The sequence below is a fragment of the Marmota flaviventris genome, chromosome 11 (genome assembly GCF_047511675.1).
Source record: "Marmota flaviventris isolate mMarFla1 chromosome 11, mMarFla1.hap1, whole genome shotgun sequence".
NCBI classification, from domain to species: Eukaryota; Metazoa; Chordata; class Mammalia; order Rodentia; family Sciuridae; genus Marmota; species Marmota flaviventris.
This window is the reverse complement of record NC_092508.1, coordinates 2,892,248-2,907,601: the sequence shown is the minus strand read 5'-3', so window position 1 is coordinate 2,907,601 and position 15,354 is coordinate 2,892,248. Positions and strand designations below refer to the sequence as shown.

General features: G+C 53.1%; 1 protein-coding gene across 2 annotated transcripts in view; it reads left to right on the top strand.

Annotated features, from left to right (window-relative positions):
• Positions 1-14,827, top strand: part of Ramp1 (receptor activity modifying protein 1) — a 40,099-nt gene extending 25,272 nt beyond the window's left edge. For both annotated transcript variants that reach the window (XM_027951737.3, XM_027951736.3), the window contains one exon: positions 14,164-14,827. In XM_027951737.3, coding sequence (XP_027807538.1) covers positions 14,164-14,419 — 256 coding nt within the window. In that variant the 3' untranslated portion in view covers positions 14,420-14,827. The remainder of the gene's footprint in view (positions 1-14,163) is intronic.
• Positions 14,828-15,354: the final 527 nt, after the last annotated feature.

Below are 15,354 nucleotides of genomic sequence, written 5' to 3'. Positions count from 1 at the left end.
ATATTTGTAAAAGGCTGGGGATATGGGTCAGTGGTTGAATGCCCCTGGGTTCAATCCCCGGTACCAAAAGAAAACCAAGAATGTGAAGTCTGTTCTCAGCCCACAGGTGGCAGAGCTGACGAACCTCCCCATCTCTACAGCCCTCCATTCTCTAACCCTTGTAATCAAAGTTCAAGCATCTCACAGTTCTTCTGTTACCCATTATTACCCTAAGATGCTGCCTTTAGCAACTGAGAGGAAAACTGCTGTGGGCCAAGCCTGGAGTTCCGCGTGGGACCCCGGGCGTGAGTCCTGCTGGCTCCGTCACTGCTTATGCTCTCGAGGCCTCTGCCCTTCCCAGGGAAAGGTACACGGCATTTTCTTCCTGGGTGATTCCTTAACAAGGTTCTAGGATGAGCATCACTTCTGCCTGATGGAGCATGCATGCTAGCTGACCTTGGCTCTCGAGTCAGCAGGGGAAGCAACTTGGGGTGTAGGCAGAACTTACTCCTTAGACATTTGAATGAATTAATCACTACAACCATCCGATCCAGGTGGTTTGAAGATTCCTTCTCCCATTTGTTTCTCTGCTATTTGTTTTGATTGTTTCTTGTTTTAATGTTTGTACTTCATCTATGTTTATTTGGTCTGTAGCCTTCAGATTTCTAGTTTATTAAAACAGTGGTACATTGTATTCCTTTAAATATTCAATATCCTGTATACGCAAGTTTATGCTTCGGTTTTTGTCTTATCCAGGTTTTTCTTCTTTTTTCCCTTTTTTTCTCTGTTTAGATGCCACCTCATTCATCAAAAGGAAATGAGGAGGCCGACTCTTTCATTAACCTAATATGCACATTTTTAGAGACTTTAGAGAATAGGCTAGGATTTCCATAGCCATGTCTTTTAAAATGTTTCATTTTTACTTTTATCATTTGAACTTCCCTCTTTTTCCCTTTAAAAAAAAAATCCCTTCTTTCCTAAGATTTAATGGTATGCTTTGTTTATTTTTCCTCACTTTTTTTTTTTTTTTTTTTTTTTGGTACCAGGGATTAAACTCCAGGGCACTCAACCACTGAGCACATCCCCAGCCCTATTTTGTATTTTAATTAGAGACAGGGTCTCACTGAGTTGCTCAGCATCTTGCCAACGCTGAGGCTGGCTTTGAACTCTGGATCCTCCAGCCTCAGCCTCCCGAGAGACTGGGATTACAGGCTTGTGCCACTGCGCCTGGCTTTTCCTCGCTCTTTAGAACACGTAATAAAAGCATTTAAAGCCGTGATGCGTTCTCTAAAGACCTCATCATTTTCTGTGGATTCTGATATGTCAGCTTTTTTCACACTTCTCTGAACAATCTTCTTTCCATGCTCTTGTCTTTCTTCTGGGGATCATCTGCTCCCTTTGCAGCTATATTTTATTCTCACAGGTTCAGCCTGAATTCTATTCCCCTGACCAAGGGAGAGAATGCAGAACAGATCATTTCAGCTTTTGTATTTTTGTGGACATATCCTTTATAACCTAGTATGCTCTTTTGTGAACACAATGAATACTTGAAAATGAAATCCATTCTCTGTTCTATTTAATTCCCACCAAAACAACCAGTATTAACTCCTTTATGTGTCTGAGGTTTTGGCTGCATTTGATAGTCTTCAATTCTAACCATTTTTTAATCATTTATTTTCCTAGCAGGTATTTACATACATATTTCGCCCTGTTTTTATAGCATTTAGAGTCAACAAACATTGAGATTCTGGCATTCCAATGCTTGGCGTTGGCTGACTCTTTTTCGTGTTCCTGGATATTTGTTTTCATCATCTCTCTTGCGGGCAGTTTTTGCTGGATTTTTTTCCGTCTGTAGAGTGACGAGCCTTTTCACAGTGAAATTCCAGTATACGTGTCCATTTTCTGTTATCTTCAGCCACTCCATTTTTTGTCTTGATTTTTCTTTCTGTGCTGATTTTTTTCCCTCCCCATTGTTGAAACACGATGAGGTGGTTTTTCTTTTAAGCGAGATTGAAATATCGGCGAGCTGTTTCCACCCTCCAGCTGCAGTGGGAACAAGCGGTGTTTCTCAGGCCTGGCTCTCCCTCGTGACAAACCACAAGCACTGGCCCCTCTAGAAGGAGTCTCTGGGTCTGGGCTCCCTCCACTGCCCTCTCCTCACAATTATGGGTAATGTTCTAGAGCCTGCCTCCTTCTCTCTGCCCTCGCTTCAGTCTGGTCTCACGCTGTGTGTGTGTCTCCAAGTCACACTATTTGCACACTTTCACAGTGACCACCTGGCTCTGAAAGGGCTTTTGTTCACTCGTCTTCACAAATGGGTCGTGAGCTCAGCCGTGTGTTCGCGTTTCTTTTTAACATCATCACTCCCTTTTCCATGAATCTTTTAAATTCAGGCCATTATATGAAGTAGGTCCTAGAAATAAGCCGCATGATTAACGCCTCCACGGAGCTCAGATTTCTCATGAGCTCTGCTGCCTTGGTATGGAGGGACAGCTGGGTGGGTGATGGGCCTCCAGGGAGCAGCCCTGTTCTCTGGAGCGCCTGCATTCCCTTGTCTCTGGGTTTTGCTTTTTGAGGAGATATCTCATTTTGTTGCCCAGGTTAATCTCAAACTCGGGCTCAAGTGATCTTCCTGCCTCAGTGGCCAAACAGCTGGGGCCACAGCTGTGCTCCACCATGCCACAATGATTCCAGGAGCATATGTTTTTATATAGAAATACAAATCTTTTAAAAATGTGACCTCCTTTTCTGTCTGACATGCTTGCCAGTGTGGTTTTCTGTTTAAAATGTTCACATGACTCATTCCACGGTGGCTTCAGTAAACCCAGGGGGACTTAGCATGCATGGAGTTCCCAGCTTTGGTCCTCAGTGGGACCACAGATTCTCGTCGTGCCTCCAGCCCAGGACACTGCTTCTGGTCCCTCCATAGCTTCCTCCCTCCCCACCTAGGTGTGGGAGGTGACTCTACACCTTGTTTAGTGCTATCATTTCCCACACTGTTACCTGGAAGGAGCGTCTTCTCCCTGGATACATTGTCTGTATTTTAACTCCCTGGATAATCGGATTTTTGCCCCTGACCTTCTCCTCTTTCTAAAGCACTTCCTGGTTAGGGTGTTGCAATGGGCATTGGCACTAATCATACTATGGTGAATTACATTTCCTTTACTCCAAGCCTAATGCACATATTAACCTCTTTCCCAAGAGGCCGAATCTCCTGAAACCCAGGGTGGTTACACAGGAGAAGGTGGGAGAGGCAGGGGCAGCGTTGGGATGGGGGCTTGGGCAGGGATCTTCATGAGTATGATGGCTGAGTGGCCTGGGGGCCAGGTTGGCAGGCCTGGGAGGAGGGAGCGCTGCAGCCGGCTCCACCCAGAGAGGACAGGGAGCTGCTGCCTAGAAGCAGGCCCTCAGCCAGGGCACAGGAGATCCAGGCCAGAAACAGGGACCCAAAAGGGACAATAGCAGGACAGGGCATGGAGCCCAGCACCCGTGGGGTGGGGAGTACCTGTGCAAGGCCCTTAGGCAGCTCCCAGGGCCACTGGGGAATATAGTTGAGGGCAGTACCAGTGCCTGTACCCTCCTAACCCTAACCCTGTAGATGCCACCACATTTATGACCAAGTGTCCTCGTCCACTGGGCTGCCGTGGCCCAGGCCTGTGTCCAGGAGGCCTTTGAATGGTGGAGAAGCCCCTAGGTTGGCTAGAAGCTTCTCTCTTGCTAGGGTGTTGGGGTCCTTGCTGTGTCAGCACATTCAGAGTCTGAACCAATAGACGTTTGTTCACAGGAGGTGAGACAAAGTGCTGCCAGTCCTGGGAACAGGGGTGGCCTGTCCCACTCCTGTATGACTGTGGTTCTCCTTTGACAAGTTAAGTGAGGTCACTGGGGCTTCAGAACCAGGATCTAGCTCAGCAGTTACTTGTTGGGAACTTGGCAGACATGGCCAGTGGTGCTGGCCCCCCAGGACCCAGCAGAACAGGACTGTCTGCTCTCCTGAATACCGTAGCAGAACCCCTCACCTCCTCGGGGCCCACCCCAGCAGCAGGTGGAGATCGGCCTCTCCAGCTGTGACTGGTGTCAGCCTGCCCTGCCTATTGGGGTGGCCTCCTGCCTGGAGTGAGGACAGGACAGGAAGCCATCAGGGCACCAAGAAGCCACAGCCACTGCCCCCACCTCTGGTGGCTTTAACCTTGAGTCACTTCCTGCCTCTCCCAGCTCTCCCTCTGCCCTTGATCCCTCAGCTGGCCTCAGCCCAGGGGGGGTCCTCAGCAAGCAGGGCAGTGGGCACCCGTGGGTGCCGGCCTCAGTTTTTCAGTTGCCCCCTCAGGCCTTTGGCAGCTCCTGCCCCACACCCTGTCCCTGGGGGGATAGTCCAGCTCCCTGACTGGGTTTCTGTCCTTGGAGCAGGGCCAGGTAGGCCACTTCGTGTGCCCCTCGCGTCTGTGTGGCGTCCTGCTCATTTCTAGCGTTTCTATCCTGGGCCGCTTTGACGGCTCACTCGGGGCCAGGCCCTGTGCTGAGTCCCATATGTTAATGGCCTCTCTCTGCCTGTCCACTGAGGGGGAAATGGGAGGCCGAGCATTGGCTGCCATGTGGGCTTCCGTCCAGAGGCAGAGGCCGCCAGAGTCGGTGGCAAGACCAGCAACAGCAAGATATGCTAGGAGAGGGGGCGGGGGCTGTAGCTCAGTGGTAAAGCACCTGCTTTGCATGTGTGAGGCACTGGGTTGGATCCACATAGAAATAAATAAAGATACTGTGTGTTCATCTACAACTAAAAAAAAAAACAAAGATATGCTAGGAGGGGAGGCAGGTAGCCCCGGGGTTCTCCTCACACCATGGCTGTGAGCCAGAGACAGCTGCCCATTTAAGATGAAAACACAGAGATTCAGAGTCCCGTGATACCAGGTGTTCTGTGGTGTAGAATGTTCTAAGGCCTTCCCTTCCCCCAGCACTCAGTGTTGTCCCAGCTCCAAACAAGGTTGGATTGGAGCAGAGGGGCAGGGGTGGCACTGGGGCCACCTAGATGGGGCAGCGAGTTGATGAGACCTGTGGTGGGGCCAGCCCAGTGCAGAGGACCCAACTAGCAGAGAACAGGGTGTGTCACTCAAGGCCTCCAGAAGCCCAGCAGAGGGTCGCTGTGAGTCCCTCAGCTTCAGAGAGGCAGGGAGCAGAGAGCCAAGCTCTGGAACGACCAGCTGGATGCTGGGCCTGAGGGAAGACAGGAGGGAAAAGCCCTTTCCAGCCGCCAGTGTTGCTTCACAAGGACATTGTCGCCAGGGTGATAGTGTCCAAATATAGCATCCCGGCTGTCAGGCCTGATCCTGGGACTTGTGCACACGTCAGCCCCCAGGAGTGTAGCAGCCCTGGGCCCAGGCCGGGCCCAGACAGGCCTGAGTACAGTCGCAGCCCCACACCCAGCCCTGCAGCTGGGCCCAGGGTTGGCTGCACCCCTAGACCTGGAATCCCCACTGGAGCCCCAGGAGACCTCTTGGGGGTTACAGAGGGCACAGGGGTCACATGTACCTGGCCTTCAATAGACAGCTCAGTGATCATCCACCAAGTCCTGTGTTCTCAGACCACGATCACTGGGTACGGAGCAGCCCCCCGCCTGGGCCTGGATGCGGGGCCAGCACTGGACAGCCTGTGACTTTGCTCAGATGCCCCCTGAATTTTAAAACTGCACTTCATCTTGTAGCCCCAGGAGCCAGGTTCTGCCTGGGCCTGTTCTCAGAGGTGGCATCGTGCCCGCCCTCCCAGGGGCCTCTCCGCAGGGAGCCTGCCTTGGCAGCTCTGGAGCCTGACTGTGCCAGAGCCAGCTGCACGTGGAGCCAGGGATGGACTTAGAAACCTCCTGCTTCCGCCCTCCTGGGCAGAGGCACCCAGACGCCTTCCCAGCTTGGAGCTGTCCGAGCAGGAGTGGTGGACGGAGGTGACAGAAGCCCGGCCTGGAGTCGGGGGAAGGGAAAGCAAGGTGCCAGGATGCCCTCAGTGGGAGGGGGTTCTCTGGAACAAGGGAAGTGTGGCCTGCCTAGAGGTGGACTGAAACCTGGGCCAGTCCTGCTGTGCACTGACCCCTGGGTCCTCCCAGGTCACCTCTCCAGGCTCTCTTGTCTGTAGGCGACAGGGCCGACCAGTGTCAGCAGGTCTCAGTGTCTCCTGCCCTTTGGGAGGCAAATGTGGTCCTCGGAGGACAAGCCAGCAAAGGGGCAGGAGGAGCGTCCACCCCAGACTGAATGAGCTCCCCATTTTACATGCCCTTAGTTATCATCGGGTGTCCGTCAGTCTGTCAGGAGGCCAAGACTAGTCCTGTCCTGTCCCCAGAGCCCAGCATACATTCACTGGCCGGTCTGGGCCTCAGCCTCCCTCCTCGGCCCGAGGTCCTACCTCATTCCACATCTCTGCCACCTTGAAGCCCCTGGCTACTCTTTTAACCCCTCTCACATCTCCCACACCAAGGGGGTTTCTCTGCTGGCTGGCCCAGCTGAGGAAGTCTGGGGTGCTGTCGGGGACTTACCACCCCCAGGTGGGGAGCAGTGTTTGAGCCAGGCCCTCCCTGAGCCCAACCGGTGCTCAGCCTAGGGCAACCAGGCTGGGTCAGGAGCAGCCCTTGTGGTATCAGAGCCCTATACTGTCCACCAAGCAATGTTTCAATATCCAGAAGATAAGAAAAAACTTGTGTCCCCTCAGTTGGTAGCAATCACCTAGGGAGGGTGCCTCCTGTAACGGGGGTGGATGGAGCCATCACCTCAGCCAGTTGGCTGGTTGGTCTCCTCTTGGCCCCGTTGCCATCTTCCCTGATGGATATGCTGTGACCCAGGGCACACAGTGGCTAGGAAGGGAGTGTCCTGTGCAGGCCCAGCTGAGGCAGAGGCTGGCATTCCGATTCTGCTCTGCTGGCCAGGCCACACACCCCGTCTGGGGGGAGACGTACCCTTCCTCGCTCCACGGGGCTAGTTTGCCTGGCTGGCAGCTGGCCACGGTGGGTCCCATTGCCAAGTTGAGGGCTCTGCCTCTGGTGTCCCCTCCTTCTTCCCAAAAGTGTGCCTCCTTCTGGGATGCTAGGAACAGAGTTGGATGGGGCTGGTGGGGGACCCGAATGCACAGGCCGTGGGATGTACTTCTGAGAGATGTGTGGGGGGCCTTGGGTTACCTCACTGCACATCCTGTGTCCGGGCAGAAACCCCACCTGTTCCCAGGGCTCCTTCGTGCAAGACCACCACCCCTCCCTCCCCAGGCTTGGGGAGCAAGGCCCCGAGAGGCGCCCTCAGTGGGCACTGGAGTCTCAGGCACGTGAATCTCATCACCAGCCTTACTGTAGGCTTGCAGGAATTGGGGTGACTGTGGTCTAGCAGGGACCACAGAAGCCTGACCTGCCCTGACTTCTCAAAGGGCACCACCCACGGAGTAAGATGGACAGCCCAAAGCAGCTGCATTCATGTGAAGAGGGACAGGGTGGGTCACTGAGAGGGCCAGAGGACGGAGCCAGTGGATATATCCCCAAAGTGAGCAGAGTCAGGCCTGAAGAACTGAGGTGAAGGAGGCAGTGTGTCCCCAGGCCCCAGGCTGGTTCTGCTCACTGGAGCCTGCTGGGCAGCAGGCAGGAGGGTCTAGAGGAAAAGGAGCAAGGATGTTCCTTCCAGCCTCTCCCACCATCCTGCTGTCAGATCAGGAGGCCCAGGCGGTGGGGGGGGACCATGGCTGCTCCCCAGGAAGGAGACGTGGGGGGAAGGCCCAGGTGCCCCTGGCTGGCACAGATGCAGAAGGCTTCTAATACGCCTCTCTTTGGACTTTCCGGGTGCGACTGGACGTCTGTCCGGGTGCCTGTTCTTTATGAACCACCTTGCATACCTGCACCAGGTGCAAGAGAGTCTCACCGCCAGGAGGAGGGAGCCTCGGGTGAGCAAGGTTGTGATCCTCCTGCCTCAGCCTCCCAAGCCACTGGGATTACAGGTGTGCATCTCCACACCCAGCTCTATTTTTTTTTTTAATTTATCCTTTTCTTACTAATTTTTTACTTTTTGACATCATCATAAAGAACATTGCCTTGTGACTTCTGCTTTGGGAATAGTGGCTTTCTCTTTGCTGCCAAATATGGATCTGGAGACTTTTGAAAAGATTGTTGATTCTCCTCCATTTTTTTTCCACTTATTTCTAAGTAAAAGGGATTTAGGTGTTCTATACGTATATGCGTTTACTTTTTATTTTTCTCCCAGCTTTAAAGGAGGTATATTTGATAAATAAAATTATATATATATGTGATTGTTTATTCTCGGCAGAATAGAACTGCACCATTGAATTAACTAGGTCTGTTCACTTTATATTCTGTGTTTATTTTATGTGACGCTTGCTCTTGGCGTTGGGGGCATGTCAAGCTCCCCCAGAGCCCGGACTCTACGCCGTCCTGGGACTCTCAGCTGTCAGCTGTTGCATGTCAGAGCTGTCGTGAGACCTTCTCAGGTGGTGTCCCTGTGTCTGTTCTGCTTCCTGTACTGCCTTTTGCAGCTACTAGGGAGGTGGACAGCTGTCCCTGCCCCCGCTGGCTCTGTCAGGCCGGTCAGCTGGGCCCCTCTGGCGTTGGTGTCACTATGCCTTTGAGGTGGCTGCTAGGAACACACTGTCTGGTTGCTGAGACCAGCAGTGAGTGGAGGCATGTGAATAAAGTGCAGGCCCAGAGCAGGACACGGCTAGGAGGGAAAACCCCACCTTACAGAGGAAGCCAAATATGATGGAACTTCAGGAAAGCCTTTTTGAGGAGTGTCGTGTAGGAGGCATGAGCAGAGGCTGCCTGGTGGAGACAAGGTTAAGGGCATGTGCGGAGGCCCCGCACAGGACCAGGGCCCTGTGGTGGAATGTGGCCAGAGAGAGGGAGGCCCCCTGCGACGGAGGTTTTCAGTCCCTCGCAGGTGGGCTGCAGCAGGAGCACTGACGGTGAGAGGCAGGTGGAAAAGTGTGAGCAGGCTGAGCACAGCAGAGTGGGCCGCAAACAGGCTGATGTTCCATGGCCACCGGCTGCTGCTGTGGGGAGAGGGCACAGAGATGCCAGCTCCCCGCTCAGAGCAGATGAAGTGGCAGTGAGTTACACTAACCCCCAACACAGCACAGCCCCCAACCTGGCCCAGGGAGGGGCCCTCAGGAGGGGAGGGGCCCTGGGGAAAGGGCACCGAGACAGTTGGGATGGGTGGGGCTTCCCTGGGTCTGCAGTGGCTGGGCCAAGGCTCCAGCTGAGGGTGAGGGTCACTGGTGGTGGGTGTCACAGCCCAGGGCAAAGAGGGAAGGAATCTGCAGGAGCAAGAGCCTAGGGAGAAGGGGAGCTGGGGCAGCAGGAGGAGGGAGGGACAGGGAGGAGAATGAGGAGGCCCCCAGGGAGGTAACGCCACCTAGTGGCCTGGCCCTGACACAGCGGGGGCACCAGGCTTGCCGTTGTAAGCTCACCCACAGCATCCTGCCCAGGGCACTGCGGGCACCCCATTCCTTTCAGGAGGCAACTGAGACCTCAAGGACCTCTGGAAAGGAGGCGGCCACCTCCCAGTGGGAGGGGCTGCCCGTGTGCCACCACTGCTTCCTGCTATCACAGAAATGAAGCATGTGGCTGCAAAACCAGTGACCTCATCATTCAGTTTTCTGTAGTCATTCTTCCTAAAATAAGCTCTTTTATAGAATTATATATTAAAAAATAATGTGTGCTCATTAGCAATTAAGTAAATGCAAATCAAAACTGCACTGAGATTTCATCTCACACCAGTCAGCATGGCAGCCATCAAGATACGAATCATGCTAAACGCTGGAGAGGGCGTGGAGGAAAAGAATACTCTTTACACAGCCCCATGGATATCAGTAAGGAGATCCCTCAAAATAGGCAAGGAACCACCCGGGACCCAGCTGGACCACTCCTCAGTGTTTACCCTGAAGAACTACAGTGATCACAATGCAGCGACACACGCACACCGTGTCTGTAGCAGCTCGATTCCCAAGAGCCAAACTGGGGACTCAGCCCCAGTGTCCATCAGCAGATAAGTGGATAAAGAAAATGTGGTATATATACACGTAGAGTTTTATTCAGCCGTAAGAAAAATGAAATCATGGCGTTTGCAGGAAAACCGATGAAACTAGACACCATCATGTTCAGTGAAATAAGTCAAACTCAGAAGGTCAAGGGTCATATGTTTTCTCTCTTAGGCAAAAGCTAGAGAGGAAAAAAAGGAAAGAAAGGTGGGGGTGGATCTCCTAAGAATCAAAGGGAGATCAGTAGGGCCGGAGGAGGGAAGGAGAGGGGACGTGGGGGGAGTGAGATTGGCCAAATGATGCTGTCTTATTGCATGCATATATGAGTAGGTGACACAAATCCCCTCAATATGTACAACTATGATTCACCAGTAAACATGTGAAAAAAATGATGTACACTTACTATAGAGAACTTGGAAAATCCAAAAAAGTACGTAAGAGAACCTCAGCCCTATATATCACTGTCATCCTGGTGGTTCGAGATATACTGAAGGGCATGTCCCCTCCTCCCACAAGGCCACCTGGGCTTGTGTAATTGGGCTAATCAGTTGCTGCTTTGTTCAGCATCATAACATAAATATTTGCCCACATCTGGAATTTCTCCTATGGTAGCTACCCAAGAGAGCCTCAGCCTGCTTGGCCACTGCCTTGTTTGCAGATTTGCATAACATACCCCTGCAGAGAGCACCTTCTTTCTTTACTTTTGTCTACATTTCAAATGTTTCACTTAGGATAATTCCCAGAAAGAGCCCTACTTCTTGTTTTTGAGAGAAGCATCATACTAATGGTTGCTTTTTAATTTTTTTCTTATTAACGGAGCTAAATATTTTTTCAGATGATTATTAGCCATTTCTATTTCCAGAGAGAGACCCAGCCAGACACCCCACAGGCCTCACTCTGTTTCCCAAATTCCCTCCATGCCCTCCCCATCCAAATGCCCCTGTTAGTTGGCATTCTGACAGGCTCCTCGGCCATCCTCAAGTGGGTCACCTGGAAGTGGGTCCCAGGCCTGTCTCTTAATGTAAGCAGACCAAGGTGGGAACAGGTGAGATGGGTCCCCGGGTCCCTCAGGATGAGAGATGGAGCGGGGACTTGAACCTAGGCCGTGGGCAGCAGGGCCCAGGCCCACACACTCGATATGAGGGCCAGCGGGGGGTTGTGGGCACAGCGGCAGCCTTGGGTTTCCCCAGAGCAGGTGGCGCACCTGTGGACGTGAGTGGGTACCATCTTGTCAACAAGTCCGCAGCCATGCACCGTGGTTCTGGAGCCTTGCGCTGGGACCTGGAGGCTTGGGAAACTCCCACCATAGAATTCAGGAACATTCCAAGCTGAATTTGCTTTGTGGCCCAGAATAACAATCCTAGCCAAAAAAGGGTAATTATTCAGTGACACGAGAACTGAAGATGCAGAGTCAAAGCCAGAGGACTTTTCAGGACTATTTTGGGTCTCGTCCAGGCTGTGTGCTTTAGAGCAGAATTTCCGCCCTGGGGGTGGGGGGGTGGAATTCTTTCATCTCATCTTTACTGACAGAACTCACAACAGTATTGAAAGCCTCAGCTGTCACTTTAGTATAAATAAACAGGATGAAGTGGGCAGCCACCCGCAGACTGGAGATATTTTTAGCGGTAGATGGCTTCACTCTACACCAACCCATCCAGGAGAGAGCGCCTGGTCCCGGAATAGCCTGCCACAGGCTCAGCTGTGGAGCCATGCATGGTGAGGTGGCTTCCAGAGTCGGGGCTCCTTCCTGCTCAGGTTGGCCAGCCCAGAGGCGCCCCCTCCTGTGGAGGTATCCCAGCTCCACTCCTCAGGCCACAGAGGACGGGCTCAGTGTTCTCAGTCATGTCACCAGAAACTGCCTGTGGGTTTGTGGATCCCAGGTGGGGACAGAGGACAGTCATTCAGACCAGTGTGTGCGTCAGTCTGACGGCCAGCTCCCAGGGTGGACTGGACTCCAGCAGCAGCACCTACACTCTGGAGCTTGTGGTGTCCAGGCACTGGGCACGCACTGAGTCACTGCTTCCTCACGAGACCCAGCCTGTCACAACTTCTGTGGCTTCTTCCACTTCTGTTTTCTACTTGAAGCATGAGTCCTCGCTCTCTGGGAAAGACCAGGCACCCCAATGCCAGCGAGCAGAGGGGATGGGACCAGTCCCCACTGTCTGCTAGTCCCTCCCTCCACGTGGCCACTCAGGGGCTGCAGGAGGCCCGTGCACCGGAGTTGCACCAGGAGGCCACTGGGGTGAGAGAGAAGCCCCGCAGCTCAGAGGCTACGTGATGGGCGGGGTAGAGGGGCTTGGATGCTGCGAGGCCCCCACTTTCCTCAGATGGCCCCCTAAAGCTCCCCTGGGGCCTCCCCGTATTTGCTGCACGGCCTTGCTCCAGTCACAAACTTTTCTAGGTTAAAAATCAGAAAAAAGTGACTTGACTTACCTTCCATGTTTGCCACTTCCAGAGCCCTTCACTTCTTTGAATGAATCTGAAACTTTCTGGTACATTCTTTTGACTGAGTTCTGGGTTTTCTTTAACATTCCTATCAATAAACTCAGTTTCTTCTGAAAAAGTCTTTATTTCAACCTCCTATTTGGAAGGTATTTTGCTGAGTATAGGATTCTGTTTAAGGAAGTCTCCCGGCTTGCCCAGCCTCTGAGAAGAAGTCGGCTCTGACCCGTTTGGAGGACCCCCACCAACAACTCCCAGACTTCTTTCTCTGGTACAGGCCATGTGACTTTGATAATGTCTGGTGTTGCTGTGCTGTTTTTCGGGCCTGTTTGTGCTTCCCTAAACTTCTTGGGGGTATGATGTGATGTTTTTCCTTATTTGGGGGATAGTCTCAGCTGTTGTCTCACCAGATATTTCTTGTACTCCATTGCTCCTCCCTCTGGGACAGATCTGCAGCAGACTTGGCATCATGTGTGGTGGTATGACGTTACCAAGGTTCTTGGATGCTCTGCTTTGGTTTGCAGCCCTTCTTCTTCTCTGTGTTTCCGTTTGGGTAATTTCTACCAATCTATCTTCAATTTCACTGCCTCCTTCTGCTGATGAGCCCATAAGAAGGAAGCATCTCTGATATCCTGCTTTCTGTTTCTAGTGATTTTCTTTTACTTGTCTTAGAGTTTCCATCTCTGCTGAAATTCCCCACCCATTCACGCAATTGTCTACCTTTCTGCTAGACTCTTTAGCATACTAATCATTTTAAATTTCCTGCCTACATTAATCTGTTGTCGTTACTATAACAAAACACCTGAAGCAAGCTACTCCTGAAGAAAACAGGTTTATTTAGCCCACATTTTGGAGGCTAAAAGTCCAAAGAGCGTGGCATGGCCTCTGATGAGGCCCTCATGACAAATGGCAACCACAGGGGCATGTCCAGGTGCAAGAGATCCCATCCCCAGGCAGGAAGCTGGAGGCTGGCCAGAACGGAGCGGGCTTCTGTAGCCACCACCTGGCGAGGACCACATCACTCACTCCCGAGGACAGCCCATCATGACCTCAAGACCTCCTGCCAGGCTCTGCCTGTCTCCAACACCACCGCACTAGGGACCAGGCCAGTGGCCCCTGGGGACAGATCATATCCAAACCAAGCATTGTCTGACACTTGCCCCCCGGGTCATCTCCAAGTCTGATTCTGTTGATCATTTTTTCTCTTGGCAACACGTTGGTTTTTCTTTGCTCCTGAACAAAACCCTGAGTAATTTCCACTTGAATGCTGAGCGCCACCTGTGGAACAGAGGGGACAGGCAGATGTCACTGGCATCTGGAGATGGGCACACCCCTTCTGGTGGGCTGGTGGTGTGGGATTGGAGTCCATCTCCCCTGGAGCCATGCTGGGTTTGGGGTTCTGTTGCTGCGGTTAACTTCGCTGCACCACGGGCCTCAAATCCTTGTGGGCACCCAGATCCTGACAGGAAGAAACTGGCTCAGTTACCCACCGTCACTGCCACTGGTGGGTGAGTGACTCAGCAGGGACCTGGCAGGCGGCCACGTCAGGGTGTGAACGGGTCCTACCACGGCACAGAGCTCACAGCCCCGGGTGCGGCGGGCGGCTCGTGTCCTCTGGTGGTGTGCCCAGCAGTCTGCTGGTGCAGGACCCTCACCTCCTAAAGCCAGGGCCACTGCCTCAGAGCCTGGGCTTCGGGACTGAGCCCAGCTGGGTGCCCTGATGGCCTCCTTTTGCCTCCACAGGAGCTACGGGGAGCTCACTGAGTGCACCAAGGCCGTGGCTGCGAACCTGGATTGCTTCTGGCCCAACACGGAGGTGGACAGGTTCTTCGTGGCGGTCCACCGCCACTACTTCAGGCTCTGCGCCATCTCCGGCAGGTCCGTGCAGGACCCAGCCAGGGGCATCCTCTGTCCCTTCATCGTGCTCCCCATCTTGGTGACCCTGCTTATGACGGCGCTGGTGGTCTGGAGGAGCAAGCGCACCGAGGGCATCGTGTAGGCGGCCTGGGCTGCCTGCCAAGCGTGGGAGGCTGGGGAGGGAGGGGAGCTCGAGGTGACCACCTCGCACAAGAGGAGCCCACAGGGCTGGGCTGCGGCTCAGCGGTACAGCGCTCGCCTAGCACGTGCAAGGTCCTGGGTTCCACCCTCAGCACCTCATAAAAGTAAATAAATAAAATAAAGATAAAAAAAGAGGTGCCCACAGGACTTGAGAGTAATCGTGCTGGTGATTGACCTCGAGCCTCCGGGAGGGAAGAAGGGACAGGGCTGACTTGTCCCTGGGAAGTGCCACGCTTGGGTCTCTAGCATGCATGCAACCCACAATGTCCCCGCCTGCATTCCAGGTCCCCCCCTTAGCTGTGTTTGTGTACATGTGTAGCTTCTGATTAAAAGGATCTTCTGAACTGAAGGAGTGTCCTTATTTCTGGACAGAAGTGACCTGTCCCTGGGATGAGAGCATGAGGAAGTCACTCTGGGCAGACGCGTCTCCTCTGACAGGTGGGGTCTTCAGGGGCTCGTCACGGAGACGGTGTCTGAGGCTCCAGTGGCGGTGACGGTGCCATGTGGACACCACCCCACAGCCCCTGCTTTTAGCATTGGAAATAATAAACACAACAACAGGAATAGAATAGTGTGTGCGTGAGCCAGGAGCAAGAGAGTTTTTGTGAGGTTTTTTTTTTTGTTGGTTGGTTGGTTTTGGTACCCAGGAACTCAGAGGCACTCGACCACCAAGCCCTGTCCCCAGCCCTATTTTGCATTTCATTTAGAGACAGGGTCTCACTGAGTTGCTTAGTGCCTCACTGTTGCTGAGGCTGGCTTTGAACACGTGATCCACCTGCCTCGGTCTCCCGAGCCACTGGGATTACAGGCGTGTGCCACTGTGCCCGGTGCAATGAGAGTTTTAATTTGAAGGAGAAGATTGACTTGCTTTATCTG